General features: G+C 44.9%; 1 protein-coding gene across 2 annotated transcripts; it reads right to left on the bottom strand.

Annotated features, from left to right (window-relative positions):
* Window positions 1–3,739: 3,739 nt before the first annotated feature.
* Window positions 3,740–12,614, bottom strand: LOC144790802 (nucleoplasmin-like). 2 transcript variants are annotated; one of them, XM_078665484.1, is made up of 9 exons: window positions 12,528–12,614; window positions 11,651–11,711; window positions 11,242–11,378; window positions 8,009–8,128; window positions 6,716–6,809; window positions 5,948–6,087; window positions 5,040–5,074; window positions 4,431–4,458; window positions 3,740–3,844 (listed from the first exon to the last, which is right to left on the bottom strand). In XM_078665484.1, the coding sequence occupies exons 2-9, from the start codon at window positions 11,697–11,699 to the stop codon at window positions 3,800–3,802; spliced, it is 648 nt and encodes a 215-aa protein (XP_078521610.1). In that variant the 5' UTR covers window positions 11,700–11,711; window positions 12,528–12,614; the 3' UTR covers window positions 3,740–3,799. The 2 variants fall into 2 exon arrangements, with proteins under 2 accessions (XP_078521610.1, XP_078521612.1); XM_078665486.1 differs by having other exon boundaries at window positions 5,960–6,087; window positions 12,528–12,613.
* Window positions 12,615–14,777: the final 2,163 nt, after the last annotated feature.

Below are 14,777 nucleotides of genomic sequence, written 5' to 3'. Positions count from 1 at the left end.
GGCTAATGGATTTAGGGGCATTTCCCAGAGGGTTCAGTTTTGGGGCATTTCCAAGTGATTTTGCTATTACTCCTTCCTTTGTCGTCTTAGCGTTATTTTTACTGTTTAACCCAGCTGCATTAGGGGGCAGTATATTACGCGGTTTTGGTATGGGCAAATTAATGGTTTTTGTTCCACTTTGGCATTGGTGGTTCAAGGCAAAGCAGAAATTTGGGGCTCTAGAGCTGGTTTTAATAGGTCCTTAATTGCCACTTTGATTTCCCCAATAACCTTATCTAGCTTCTCAAGTTGGTGGGTTAGCCCCTTCATTCTCTCCACCAATGGCAGTGTAAATGCTTTTATTAGTTCTATACTGCTCATGAGATTATTGCTAGATAGGTCCTTTGTCGAGATAGGTATTGGGTTAATCGTTATAGGTGGTATGGATACACCAAGAGTAGGTCTTTTGGTGGGTCCATCGTTGTTGCAAACAATCTTATTTTTCCAGAAAGAGTCCCCCCTCTTTTTCCTTCTTTTAGGCAGTGGGCCTTGGGCTCTATGGGTTTTAGAGGTTTCCTTTGCTGTATAAGTTGTATCCGCTTCTGGCGGCAAAGTGTCAGGCAGGACTTCTATCTCTGGCATCATATTACAATTAAAAGCTGATTCATTTAGAGTCTGGTCACTGACAGCGACTATTGTGGGGTTCTCTTGTAAGAGAAGTGGAATACTATCATTTAGGGATACCTCACAATCCCCTTTTTCGGAGGGGGTACTATGAATAGGAGAAATCGTTAATTTTAGCGATCCCAAGGATGATCGCCTATTTTTAAAAGATTCTATAGAACGACGTCTCTCCTCCCGTCACTCAGAAAGGGGGATTTCCTTGTCAGTTCCGGTTGTAATCCTAAATAAATAAAAATATCCAACGTGCCCTGGCTAGCCCCTCCTGTTGGTGGTTGCTTATCCTTAATGGGAGAAGACATCCTCATTCACTGTTGGGGTTTGTTCTGACAATGGTATGGCCCACAGTTCATACAACTGACTTCACAAATGACCTAACTGAATGCGGATACCCACAACTTACTACTACACTAGGCAAAACATCTTACACCCAATGGGTTCGGCAAATTGGGGGGGGGGGGGGTGGCCCAGCCTCCTGCAGGTCTCCGAGGGCCTCAGAGGGCCAACCCTTGTCCCGGGCTTCTCCCGGCAATGCTCCCGTGTAGCGGAGGTCTAAGATATAGCACCTGAGGATACCACGGGCAGGGCTAGCAGCCGAACGCGTGACCAGCTGTGTCAGGCAGGGACTCCTGGAACTTGGAGCCCCTGCAGCGTTCGGCACGTTCAGGCTAGCCCTCTCGCCCCCAGTCAGCAGTCACGACTCCAGCGACTCCCACCGGTGACCAAATCCGCGAAGCGGGTGCGGGTCTGAAAACAGCTCTCCCAAAGGCAGCAAGTAGCAATGGGTTCACCCGGTCCTAAACTCGCAGAGAATCCCAAAGGCGGTGGAGAGGCGAGGGAATTTTAAGCAATGTTGTGCAGGCGGGGCTAGCAGCCGAACGCGTGACCAGCTGTGTCAGGCAGGGACTCCTGGAACTTGGAGCCCCTGCAGCATTCGGCACATTCAGGCTAGCCCTCTCGCCCCCCAGTCAGCAGTCACGACTCCAGCGATGAACAGCAGCTCCCACCGGTGACCAAATCCACGAGGGTCTGAAAACAGCTCTCCCAAAGGCAGCAAGTAGCAATGGGTTCACCCGGTCCTAAACTCGCAGAGAATGCCTTGTGGCACTGGATTCAAGATAGCCTGGCTGAAAAGGGTTATGAACCCAAAACTAGTCCCATGATGCTGGTTTCCGTTCCAGGGAAGACATGGCTTTGCAGTTCGGGCTTGACTGTTCCCATGAGGCACAAGGTCAGACTGATTTGCATATGGCCATGTCTGAACTGGGGTGGCGAAGTGAGCTAAAGAATGATGGATTAAACCCAGATCAGTTGACTGGGGCGAGTGTTTGCATTGTTCAAACGCTCGGTCCATCATCCCTTTGCTCCTGTTGAGGTGAACAAAGCAAAACCAGTGCCATGATCTTTACATGGACTACTGGGTCTTTGTGATGAAAAGAAATATGGTGTCATTATGAAGCTCTTCACGAGAGATACTCTTTGCGTTTCCTAGCACCTTGAGACCCTTGAAGGTGAGTAGTTGCTCCAAGCCACAAGATTGTGTGATGGATACAAGCATGCAAAAGAGCAGATTTAGAACCGACATACATCAATGCATCTGTTTGCCTTCACCCATGTCATGTGAAGGACTACTTTCTACAGTGAATGCACTCAAGCATGTTTGGCACTTCACTAATTGTGCTCTAGCGTGATAGAAATTGTAGTGCTTGTTCACATTTATAGTGATATATTTGGAGTTAGATTGCTTTTACTTAACCATATTTTATGTATCCAATTAGTGTTATTTATTCTGTAATTGTATAAACATAGTTGTGTATTTGAAGTGCACAATAAAAATTGTATTAAGTTATTAGGCCCGAACGTCCATCCTTTAAGCATTCATCCTTCAATAATACCTTTTGCTTGCAGGCATCTCTCCTCTGCAGGTGCATGCATATATCTCATAGTCCGTGACAGACTTGGAGTCCTAGAGATCATGAGGTACGGTAGGAGAACATTTGGCAAGGAGAGGTGCTGATGAATTAAGAGAAGCCTCCTTACAATTCAAGTATCAGGAGCAGGGAGACCTCCAAGGTCATCCTGATGGTCACACTGCAGGATGGGAAAGTAAAGTAACCATTTTTACAATGAAAAGTGGCAGTACAGGAGTTGACGACATGGAATTTTTCGGGTTAATTCACACTGTTAGTCCTTAGGGAAGATTTTTTGACTTTGAGGGGTCGGACCTCTGCCCATATTCTGTGTAGCTTTATGATTTGCATGACCTATACTTTTGACACCATCCTGCTTGCACCGATTTAACTAGGTTTTCTAAATTTAGTGGAGTATTCGGTTTAGATAACTTTAGATTCATCAATGCACAGACAGGAGGATCGAAACCTTAACACTGCGGATCAGATCCCATGTCATCTTCTGCATTCCTACATCTGATACTCTTGGATGCTACAAAGAATTAATTTAACTTGACATTTAAGGATGCCTCTAGTGATTCTGCATCTTTACAATAGGTTTGAAATTAATCAGTTTGGCTTTAATTTGTAATAAAGCTAACTGATTTCTTGTCCTCAATGTGTGGCCAAATGGGCTCCACTAATTGATGTGGACTACCCTTAACCCCTCATGCAAAAAGGAAAATGACTGGGTAAATGGTAAGACTGATTCAGAGCTTCAGTATATGTTCATGGCTCTGAACCGGTTAACAAAAATTGTTAAGTGAATTGTGTTCGCTAGGACTAGTCCAGCCGAATGACTGTAGTAGCCATGCTGCAGGACACCCACCGCCGCCCTCTGCTTTCCCCCCCCAGTTTATATAGTGCAAACTCTGCTCAACTATATTGAGCATCGTGCTTTACAGGAACTGAATAACTTCTGCAGTTACTACACTTAATTATTCTTCAAGTCACTGGGACATTATATGGTTTGCACAGAATCAAAAGGAGTAGATCAGACGCCACGACTCGGCCCCATTTCCATAGGTAGCTCAGAACACGTACTCTCCACTCATGACACCATGGATAAGCTAGCTCAGGTCTTTCTACCCCATAACCGATTTAATCAAAAGGCAGCAGGCCAATTTTTTCGAAAAGTGTTTATTTTTTATCCATTTAGAAGCAAGAGGCAAAATCATGCAGTATCGCTCCTACTTCTTCGCCGCAGGCTTCCTTCCTTTGGCAGCTGGTTTTCCCTACAAGAAAACAAAGTCGTTACTGAGCATGCAGCATTACCCCAACCGTGCCTGACACGTGAGCAAGACTTACGAGTCCACCCTCCCTTTGCTCCCCACAAGGACAGCCACTTTGATACTGCCTTTGTACAAACACCGACTCTGTCCCCAACGATGGATCGAGTGGTTTGCAGTCCAGCAAGTTAACTATAACAGTCCTGTACCCAACTACATTGGTCAGTTCAAGGCCCCTCTCCAATGCTCTACATTTCACCCATATAGAATCTCCCCCTCACCTGCTTTCTGGCAGAGGTCCCAGTCACAGCGCTGCCCCTAGCCACGGTCACACCAAGTACAACACACATGGTTGAGATTAGTCTAAGTGGTGGCAAGAAGACTCACTAACTGAATGGGAAACTGGTGATGTAAGGGGAAAGGAGTAGACCTGTTTTAGCCTCCAAGGACAATACATAGGCTGCAATAGAACACCAGGTGCTCCTCTCCAAAGGCAGTCAGAGTACAGAAACTTCCAGACACTATTCATACTACTGCCAAAGGGAAGCATCAGGCCTCAGATGAGTGCATTGGCCATCCTTGGACACTATACCTTTTTGGTGTCTTCCTCCGACTCCATTCTAGGGAGAGAAACGGAAACAAAGATCAGTTCAGTCGGTTGCCATTTTGGCAGGCAGTGCCACCCAGCGCGTGGAAAGGACAAGAAGTTTCCATAAAAAGGCAAACCCATTGATCAAACAATTTCATGAAGAAAATAAACTGAGTGCACACTACCAGGTTTAAGGATATAGAAACATTGGTTATCTTGCATGAAAGTAATCCATGCCAGCGCCAATATGATACCCCATTAGCCTTGTCAAATGTTTTAAAGAGCAACATGGGAACTTAGATTAACATTACCATCAGGCCCCCAGTTTATGATACAGGTGTGATGTTTAAGGAGTACTGAAGCAGGGCAGTAGACCGCAAACACCCACATCAACAAGGTGCTTCCTATAGCATACAGGAGCATTTTACCAGAGTAAAAGTCATGTGTAGAGTATAACCAATTACTGGTCCGACTTCTGCAAATGAGTAGCAGCTCCACCCAACAATCTTTGAGTCGCTAGTTAGCCACACAACTAGCCAATCGGCGATGTTTTAGCGGGCAACAGGAGGTAACTGATGTAGCATACCAGATACTGCAGCTGGTCATACTTACTCTTCTTCCTCATCCTCTTCATCCATTTTCTTTTTCTATAGAAAGTAAAAAATTGGAGAACCAGTTCATTTGGGGTGAAGTATGTTACCACTAGCTGCTAATGTATTGTCAGCACTGAATACCCAACAAGGGAGGCCTGTTAAACGATCAGAGCAGCAGTCTGCAGAGAGATCTTAAAGCACCAGCATGCACCCAAATGTATTCAATAAAAGCAATGCACAACTCATTCATGTGCCAAAAAGCCTTACTCACTGACACTTGCATCTCCCTTTAGATTCAATCTCCAATAGGAATGACGACTTCCAAGCACACTAGATTGGCCAGACACGGCCTTGGAACAGTGCAGTTCTGTTTTTTTGGACCAGTTTGCACCATGAATACAGGGCTCTCCAAAAATGCCCCCATGCAGAATAAAGTTCGTCATTAAGTAAAATTGCTCAAAATTCAGTAATCAAAAGACATGCAAACAGTCTCTAGGCTTGCCGACTAATTCGGGCAAAACCCTGGCATCAACGTGGTGAAAGTTACTAATCTTTAGAATGCAACACATCTGTACCAATACCCACTACCAGTGCCGAAAAAGGTTAATGTAAACCTACGTCACTAACAGAAAAGAAAGTAAAGTGGATAGCCACTATGGTTCCTTAAAAACCTGGCAGACAATCTATAGAGGCAAACTGGACAGTGAGGTTAAACATATATGAGCAAAATGACCAATCTCAATAGATGGAAGTTGCATGGATAATTTGAGTACTCCAACGCTAGAGGGGTGACAAGTGTGAAGGCCCACACAAAATGCTGGTGTAGGATACACAAGTACTGGTAATATTGAGGCAGCAACTTTGAATGGGAAATTAACTGAATAAAAACCAAAAGCCAACACACCCAAGTTCAGACCTTCTGCTCACCGATTGTCCTACCTTGGCGGGGCCAGTTTTCTTTTGTGTGGCTTGCCTCTTGTTGGGCTTAACAGGAGAAACTTCTTCCTCTTCCTCCTCTTCAGCTTCCTCTTCAGCCTCCTCTTCCTCTGCCCAACATTCTGCTTCCACTAAATGAGAAATGTGAAAGCCAATCAGCAGGAGGTGGAAATGTAGAAAGGTACAGAACAAATAGGCTCTTGACCCAGTCCTTCCTCAGACGGCTTGTGAAATCTTGCAGATCACACTGAGATTCACCCATTTCAAATCCAGCAAGCACCAAAACACCATCCTTCCTCCAGTAGAAAACCTCCATTCAAACACTAAAATAAACTCAATATGCATGAGACCGGGGAACTGTACAAGTAACAGCAACTTGTGATGAGTACATTTACTTTAAAGTACTATGGTGAAGTTTGGTAATAGACAAATCTACAGGCCAAATACTGTAGATCTGTAGATCTGGAAAGAATTGTCAAGTTCAACACAATAGGGCAAAACCCACAAATCAATATTACTTAATGCACAAATAATTTGTATCAGACTGGATGACTGCAGTGAAAAGTCAGAGGATGGAAAACGGTCAGGTAAGTGGGATGAGAATGGTGGTCCAGTACATAAAGCTGCATCCAAGACCTTGCATGCACCATGTAGGAGACATGAGAAATTTCATAAAGCAAGATTCTGCTACCGCAAGGGTTGTGTTAAGGGCCCTTTGTCAGTAAGGAGGATGGACTAGAGAACCAGTGAGTAACTTACATGCTATGTGCTGGCCACTAATGTACACTGGGCCAGACCCAGACTTCAGCCGGAATGTGACTGGGGGAGTCAGCTCCATGCCCACCAAAGTGGCCTGTTGAGAAATAAAGATTAGTCAAACCATTGGTAACCTCAAGACGCCCAACTGGCTTTAAAGATCTAAATCATCCATTTACCATCCAGGCATTGCAAGAATGGCCAAAGTGCCTCATGGCATGCGTAAGGCATTTGAAGCTCCAATAATTAGTAAAATCTTGGGTGACAGCTCTACTGGGAAGTTCCTGCATAGTTTGCAGCTGACCCACTTACCAGTTATCCCAAAAAGTGGAAGCATGACTCATTCCAGTACCTGGAATACTCTAATCCAGTCAGCTCACCTCTGTTGACATGGTAGGTCATTTCTGAAGAAAGCGCTAAATGACTCCTCACCCTTTGCTAGCGGAACCAAGGTGGTGGCATTCAGACTACCATCATGCCTGCTGAGAAAATAAATCTAAATACACCCGAATCCCAAGAAAGCCTTCCATTTCATCCCAAAGCCATCTACCTTGAGGCTCCAACACCAGCCAATGTCATACCCAGAAATAAATGTGGCAGACGATATGCAGTCAGATAGGACGACCAGAAGTGAAAATGAGCTGCTTTCAGCTTTCACTCCACCACAGATGTGCGTCCAGAACACAACCCCCCCCACACACACTGAACCAATTAAATGCTAGAACACCAACACTCAACCGTTTTCATTGGAATGTTTCTTGATCCAAAAGACGCGAATGATTGGGAGCAGACCCAAGCTAACAATCTCCCTGAAAACTGGGCATTAAAAGGGAATTTGCTTGTTCCAATAGCATATCAATTCATTATTCTGTATCTAATGCAGGGAGGTTTGTTTTCAGGTCACGTCTGTCATTGTAAGATTTCAAAGAAGTGCCTGACTGGTCCCAGAAAGGGTTACTCTGAGTAAGCTTAATCAATACCTACCACTGTACAGCCTAGAAAAAGGAAGCTAGTGGATGTTTGCAAGCAACTATAGTCTGTGCCCTGAGCCAGTAAGGAGATGGGCAGTCTTGCCCAGGTTTCTACCTAGCTCTCAGGACTTCTCGTTTTCTTCCTGAACCCATCTAGCTTTAACTGCAAGTCTTTTGTAGAGTGAAGAGGCAAGGGACCAAACAAGTAATGAAACAAAAACGGGACAGGCACAGTAGTTAAGCTGCATTGTAGTGTGGGGCTCATCACAAACCCCAAGCCCCAGCCAGGTAACGCTGCGCTACAGCAAAACAAGTGTTACCTTACCATTGGAAGGATTGATGGCTTTAAAGAAGCAATAGGCACAGGCTTTGCACCTTGTTCGTCCTCTTTTGGCAGAATCTCAATGATGTGGAACTCATCCTTGGCCTTTTCTCCCATACAAACCTGGAGCAGAGACAAGTAATAGTCAAGCCACCCAGTTGCATACTACCACCACCAAAACAGAGCACACATCAGCAGCAGCTGAAACAGGTCTGCATACTGGAGCTCACAGCTTAATCAAGCCCATCTTCACAGACTACCCTCCTGTGACTCAGGCTTTGTATAGCAGGTGTACACAACTAAAGCCCCATTAGTGGCACTGCAAGAAATGAAAGTAGCATCCGATCATGTTAACATGGGTACAGCAGACCAGTCACAGTTCATGCATGCTGCTGGTCAAATACAAAAAGCAGAAGTATGAAGGAGTAGATTCTCAGGTTGAAGCTACGGCACCCGGTGAAGAAGAGTAGATCAGTGACCATGGGGCAGTTGAGGAAAGAAAAACATGCATTTGCAAAGCAATTAGGTCTCACCTATGAGTGAGATTTGCTTTGGCAATGTTGTGTAGCCATGTTGTGCAGCAGCACTGTTAACACTAAATAAGTGCTAGAATTTGTAGACAGTGCTGGATATATTTTTTATTGTAGTCATGTGCTCTTTGGGGAACATGGGAGGGAAGTCGTGGCAGAGGACAGGTGATTAGGCCTAGTGCAAGCACATTGACAGCAGAGTATTCATAGGAGGGGCTGGGGCAAGTACATGTACAATTGCGGGAGTGAAGTAAGCAGAGGGAAACACCTGAAGTAAAAGACATGCACTCAAAAAAAATTGACAACTAAGCAGTGGAAGGATACAAGGAATGTGTACATGTGCCGGTAGGGGGCAAAGGAGGAAGCATACAAAAGTTGACAAGCAAGCAAATAAGGGACAACGAAGCCAACCAATAGGCAGCCTCTAAGCTCCTACAAGGCAAGGGTCTGCCAGAGGGCATGTGCAGTCTGAAGGCCTAAAAAAGCACGTAAAAGAGCTGGTCAAAAAGGAATGCTTGAATAGCAAGCCAGTGCTGAAGGCAAATTAAAAGACCACATGTGTTAAGATAATTAATACATGTTAAATTGGGCGAACTCTAATTACAGAGAATAGACTACTGGAAAATTACTAGTTTACTGTAGTTTTAATCGTAAGATAAGTAGAGCAAGGACATAGTATAACGTTTCTGAATATCAAAAAAAGTGAGGTTTTCCGTAAAAGAAAGCGAAGTTGGGGCTGCTGCAGCCTCAATAGGTAGTCCTGGCCTCCACAACGGTTCTCCCATATAGCTGTCAAATTGTTCACTCCAAAATTTTAGTTCATAATCCAAAATATAAGCACTTACAGGAAGTGCTGAAAGCATTTGTTTAACCCCAACGTCATGAGTTTCGTCTAAGGCTTCAATCACACGCAGGCCTCCAGGACAAAACGTGTCCGGTTTGTTGTGATTAGTGTCTTACCAGCACTTTCTTCTGTGGGCGCCTTCATTTTGGATTGTGGACAGACAGGATTAGTTTGCTCCTGCCTGTAGAGTGACCGTGGTGATATGGAAGCTTTATAGCTATAGGACCACTCCAAGGTGCCCCATTAAATTTAGTATTTAACGGTTAACAGTTTATATGGAGTACTCCAAAAGGCCCCAGGTTGCACATTCCAAAGTGAAAATCCGAGGCGAGACAAGATGATATTTAAAGTATTTATGGAAGGTGGCCCACATGGCTGAACCTTCATTAGTGCCAAGATGTGTGCTGACTTTTAAAAAGTGTTAATGGAAATTTGTACTAGTGTATACATGAGCCAACCAAGCAGTGCCAGGCTGCAGTAAACAATGCAAGTGGGGATATATCTATCTACATACACACTTCAAATGAGCACTCACAATCTTGACAGGAATCCATAAGCAAGCAAATGCTTGGGGGAGAAACCGTGGTCACCCATTCAGCTAGCATGCATCAACCACTGGTTTCATGGAACCCCGTAGCTGCCTTGCTCGCTTTTCCGTTCCCTGGCCATTCAGGACCTCTCAAAGCAGAGGTCACTTTATTTGTGAACAGGCAGTATCGTGGGACATGGAATGAATATGGAGAGCGACCCAATCCTCGGGGTTAGAAAAGGATCTCAATATAACCGCAGGGCATCTCTCCTGGGTCTGTTACAGTCCTTAGGGGGACCCAGCAGCTCACCAGGGAAGGGACAAGATGGGCGCCGATGCGGTTCTGATCAGGCAAAGAAAAAAACTGACCCACCATGAAGCATAAACCTGAGAAAAAACCGGGGACACAAAGCAAGCTCCGATTCATATATTAGTTGAGTACAATCCGATTTCTATTGAATCAAACAGGCTACATAGTTTATTACTGCATCTAAAAAAGGATCATACTCCAAAGTAACTAAACCAGATTAGGGCACCTCCAATTAGAAAAACTCCTTAAGTAAATCTGCAACTGTAGACCCAGAACACTGCAAACGGATAGTAAGTATGCAAGATGGTCTGTTTTGCATAATTTCGAGAGACATTAGGACTGGGGCTACCTTAACCGGTCATACAGCATACTCAACACTAACATCCCAGTGCAACTCTAGAGCACGGCATTAGAAAAGTATCCCTACATACTGGCGAGGAGGGCCTGCTTAAACGTTCAGAGCACTCCTCTACTGGGATGTCAAATTGTAGATTGCCATTCTAGGGCCCAAACTATGGAATACCTTAGCAGATGCCCAAATGAATTTCCACCCACGAGTATCTGCAGATTCACTGTCCCATAGATGCACATATCTGTACACTTTATGGAGATGAACGTTAAGTCATTTAACACACACAAATTAAGTGTTCAGACAAATTACCAAAGGAGATAGAGGTAGGCGTAAGGTTCTGAATTTACAGAAATTACCTGCACCAGCACTAGGCGTAAAAGAAAAAGCCAATGCAGAAGTTCCATTTATTCAACTACAGTAGATAAGTTGGAATACTTCAGAAATCCAGGGATGACATCAAAGAGCTGGGCAAGTTAGAGAATTCATAAGGCAAAGCAAGTTTTAAAATAAGATACCTTAAATTAACACATGGTAAAGGGGAGTGTGAAATTAGAAAGGGAAGTGTCAAACAGAAGCAATACCAATTCCGGGGTTAAAGGTCACAAAGGGTATACAACAACCTATTTTAGAATACAGAAAACTCACTGCTCCTCGACAAAATACACACTTACCGTGTTAAGAACCAACCGGTGGTCGTATTTGCCGGTGCTGATTGAGCCTGGGCGCGCTTTCAGGGCTTGTTGCTGCTCATACTCTTCCACCTCCACTTTAAACGAGGAGCTTTTATTCTGCTCAGTCAGCTCACAACCTGTGAGTAAGGAGGAACTATTTAGAGCAGCTATGCAAGTGTACAACGCCTCCCACCCCTGCACCCCAAATAGATCTTAATGTGTGGGCTATCAGTCAGATACGCTGGCCTTCAGAGCAGTTGATCCATTTGAAGGGGGGGGGGGGGGGTGGAAGAGTGTAATATGACAAAGCGAACATATTGCATTGGTTTCCGCTGTGATGCGGCCGTCAAGGAACAGATCAGGGCATATGCCACAAAGAAACTCCCCCAAAAAAACAGGGACAACTTACCCCACAGCAGAGCCACTGGTTTGTCCATTCTGCTTGCGTTAAGTGCCATGTCTGAAGATATCTACAGGGGAGGAAAAAAAACAGGAGAAAAAAAGTGCGGTTTTAGTTACGCTGCATTCGCTAGAACTGAAGCCTCTGATCAGGGAAGCACAAGGGCCCACTTAGAACTACGGATTTTAAGGAGTGCACGGTGACGGAGATAACTACGGGGCGGAGGCAACAGACTACAACCAATATTGGGCCGGTTACTACGCAGTTTGTACGGAGCCAGTTGTTGAGGTGCTACTTGACACCCCTGTGCTTTCAACTAGCAGGCGCGTTCCTCACACTGCTCCGCGTGCCCGAAGGAGCAACCAAATTACACACTGCGTCACAAGACGCAGCGTGAAGGCCCAGGAGCCCGAACGCAGTCAAATATATTCCTCGAACATTAAAAAAAATAGAATACTGAAGTTTGCGCTTACAGGAAGCAACCTTTTTTTTTAATAGTTATAGCACTAGGGAGGACCAACAGCTTGCTGGAAGAACATTCATTAGTTCTGACTATTGTAAAGTTAACACACCTAAGCTCGGCGCAGCTCCATCCGCGTCACTCGACTCAGACAGGGCCCCTTAACCTAGTAAATATATAAAACAATCAAAAGGACCAACATACTGGACCGACAGGTGAGCCGCATTAACTACTCACATCAAGCTACATCAGACTGGGAAGGCGCACAGGCGCATAACGTCTGAAAAGCGAGGATTGAGGATTTATGGCGCACTCTTAAGTATCAAAGCACATAAAGCATTTAGGCAAGTTAACATAGCTCAGCCCCGCAGCCATGGGTTTGGCCCAAACGCATCAACGCGCAGCCGGTCCTACCGTGCAACTCACCTGAGAAGTCCGTTAAAGATCTGCACCAAAAAGAGAAGCAACGTCTTCTCCGCACTAGCAGCTTATAAAGGGGCCAGGTGGGACTCATCAGCCCCGCGCCAATCACCCGCGGAATCATCAGCCAATCACGGAGCAGCGCGCGCAGATCCAACGTGACCTCGGTTCGAGTCTACAAAGCTTCGTGACCCACGATTTAAAAAGACAGCGGTGCATTCAATTAAAGAGGGTAAGAAAAGACAGTGCTCGCTTCTCACTTGATCTCAGCTAGTCCGCATTCCCAAAATATCTGCCCCGTCCAAACAGCATTGTCTAAGAGAATAAAACGTCTGATGCTTTACCTGAACAAAGACACAGAAAGAAACTACCTCGAACCAGAGACCTGAACTTGTCCTATTTCTAATGTAAGGAGTTTTGTCAGCTCTGAATGTTTCTCTCACCTGCATTCTGGGACTTGTAGTGCTAATGATCTCTTTGCCAAGCTAAATACAGGGGTGTGTTTTTCTGCTGACAGCCCAGAATATAAACCCAATTTAGAATCTTGTCATTTATGTACCTGCAAATTGAAGGTACATGTACTCCACCTGAAAAAAACACATAGAACGTTTCTCTTTTTTCCGGCCATTACTTTGTGCTTCCGACCGTGCTGGAGCGAGGGTATAGCAGAAGCCTAGCAGCAGACAGACTGTTTGCTTGATTCCATTGCTGATCAGAAATACCTCATATACTACAATCTTCACATGCAAATAATGTTTTCTTTCCATCGACTTCCATCTTCAGCTTGCGTGCTGTATCAAACGTCCTCTACTGGGGAGTAGCTAGAAAATTAAAAAAAACACCACTTCGATCCATATCTGGAATGAAATTAGGAGAGCAATGCAAGTGAGGCCTATCCATCCTAGATGGGGTCGCTTCATCCCTCCTTATGTCCATCTATCTTCTATCCATAAAGCCTTACATCCATCTGTCCGTCTTTTCACGATTCCTTTCATCCATATTTTCACCATTGCATTTATCCGTCCTTTATCATAGAACCCACCCACCATTTCATCATTACAGTCTTCCATCCATCCTTCCACTTATACTCCCAATTATTCATTCTTCCTGTTACACATACTCCCATTAATTGTTTTTATCCAGCCATCATTTCTCACTCCTTTTATCAACCCACCGTCCATCCATTAACCCTTCCATTCAGGCATTCAACCATCCATCCATTCTTTCTTTCTTTCACCCACCAGTGCAAATGTTGTTTTTCATTCATCAATCCTTTCACCCTCGTGTCCATCCTTTCATCCTTTTGATCCTACCCCGTCAGAGTTTTTTCCTTATTTTCATATGTCCATCCTTTCTCTCTTCCTTCCTGCCCCCCTCTCTTTTTCTCATCATTTTACCTTATGGGCCTCCTTTACTAGTTCAGTTCAGTCCAGGAATCTTTATTCGAATTCCATGAATTCATAAAAGTACATACAAAAGCAATAAAATATTACATAATACATACATACAAATTTGAATCAGGTAAGACAACATTTCCAATTATAAAATAGAGAGTGGTCAAGGTTTGTCCATCATTTTTCGAGCACGTACCGAAGTCCTCAGGAAAGTGCTAGTGTGACAAATTATTTCCTCATTGTCCAGGGAGAGCAATAACTGATAAGATTCCCCCATGGTGATTGGTCTATATTTTTTAAAAAGAGGAATTAAAGGAGGAGGAGCTTGGCGGGCATCCGAGATGGCCGCTTGAGCACAGCGCTCTCCGGACCCTCGCCGCTCCCGACATTTTATCCTGGCTGAATCCTGATTTCTTGCAAGAATTCGTGTAGGGGACGTTTGGCTGATTACCCTGGCACTTTTCAGAAATCGATTTGGATCTCGTATTCCTGAAATATGGTGCTCTGAACTTTTGGGCTCCGCCCTTGAGGTGCGCCCGGGACGGGGTGCGGTACTGTAGCCGTCCTGCAATTGAACAACAACGGCAGGAGATCTGGCCTTGTGGGTCCCCCCTTCCTAAGTTTCGGTTTCGATTCCGTTCCGACTTGGGCCACGGATGTGGATGTTGTGTTGCGACTGAGACTTGGAGGCAGATCGGCTGTTGGGCTTTCATGTGACCTATTTGCTGGCTTGGCGACCTCTACCCGAGTTGTGCCCCCTTTTTATGTACTTTTGATCCTGTACTTTGGGTGTCGGGCCCGTCGAACCTGGTGGCTTGTCCTGTGACGCATCTTCAAAATGGCGGGCAGAGGGGACAGAGAG

Source organism: Lissotriton helveticus, chromosome 11 (genome assembly GCF_964261635.1).
Source record: "Lissotriton helveticus chromosome 11, aLisHel1.1, whole genome shotgun sequence".
Lineage (NCBI taxonomy): Eukaryota > Metazoa > Chordata > Amphibia > Caudata > Salamandridae > Lissotriton > Lissotriton helveticus.
The sequence above is the reverse complement of the archived record's forward strand: the minus strand, read 5'-3'. Positions and strand labels throughout refer to the sequence as shown.

Coding starts and splice junctions, on each gene's coding strand:
- LOC144790802 (XM_078665484.1), bottom strand. CDS start 11,699: ATGGCACTTAACGCAAGCAGAATGGACAAACCAGTGGCTCTGCTGTGG. Junction 6,810..8,008: donor AGCCATCAATCCTTCCAATG/GTAAGGTAACAC, acceptor ATTTCTCAACAG/GCCACTTTGGTGGGCATGGA. Junction 6,088..6,715: donor TAGTGGCCAGCACATAGCAT/GTAAGTTACTCA, acceptor TTTCTCATTTAG/TGGAAGCAGAATGTTGGGCA.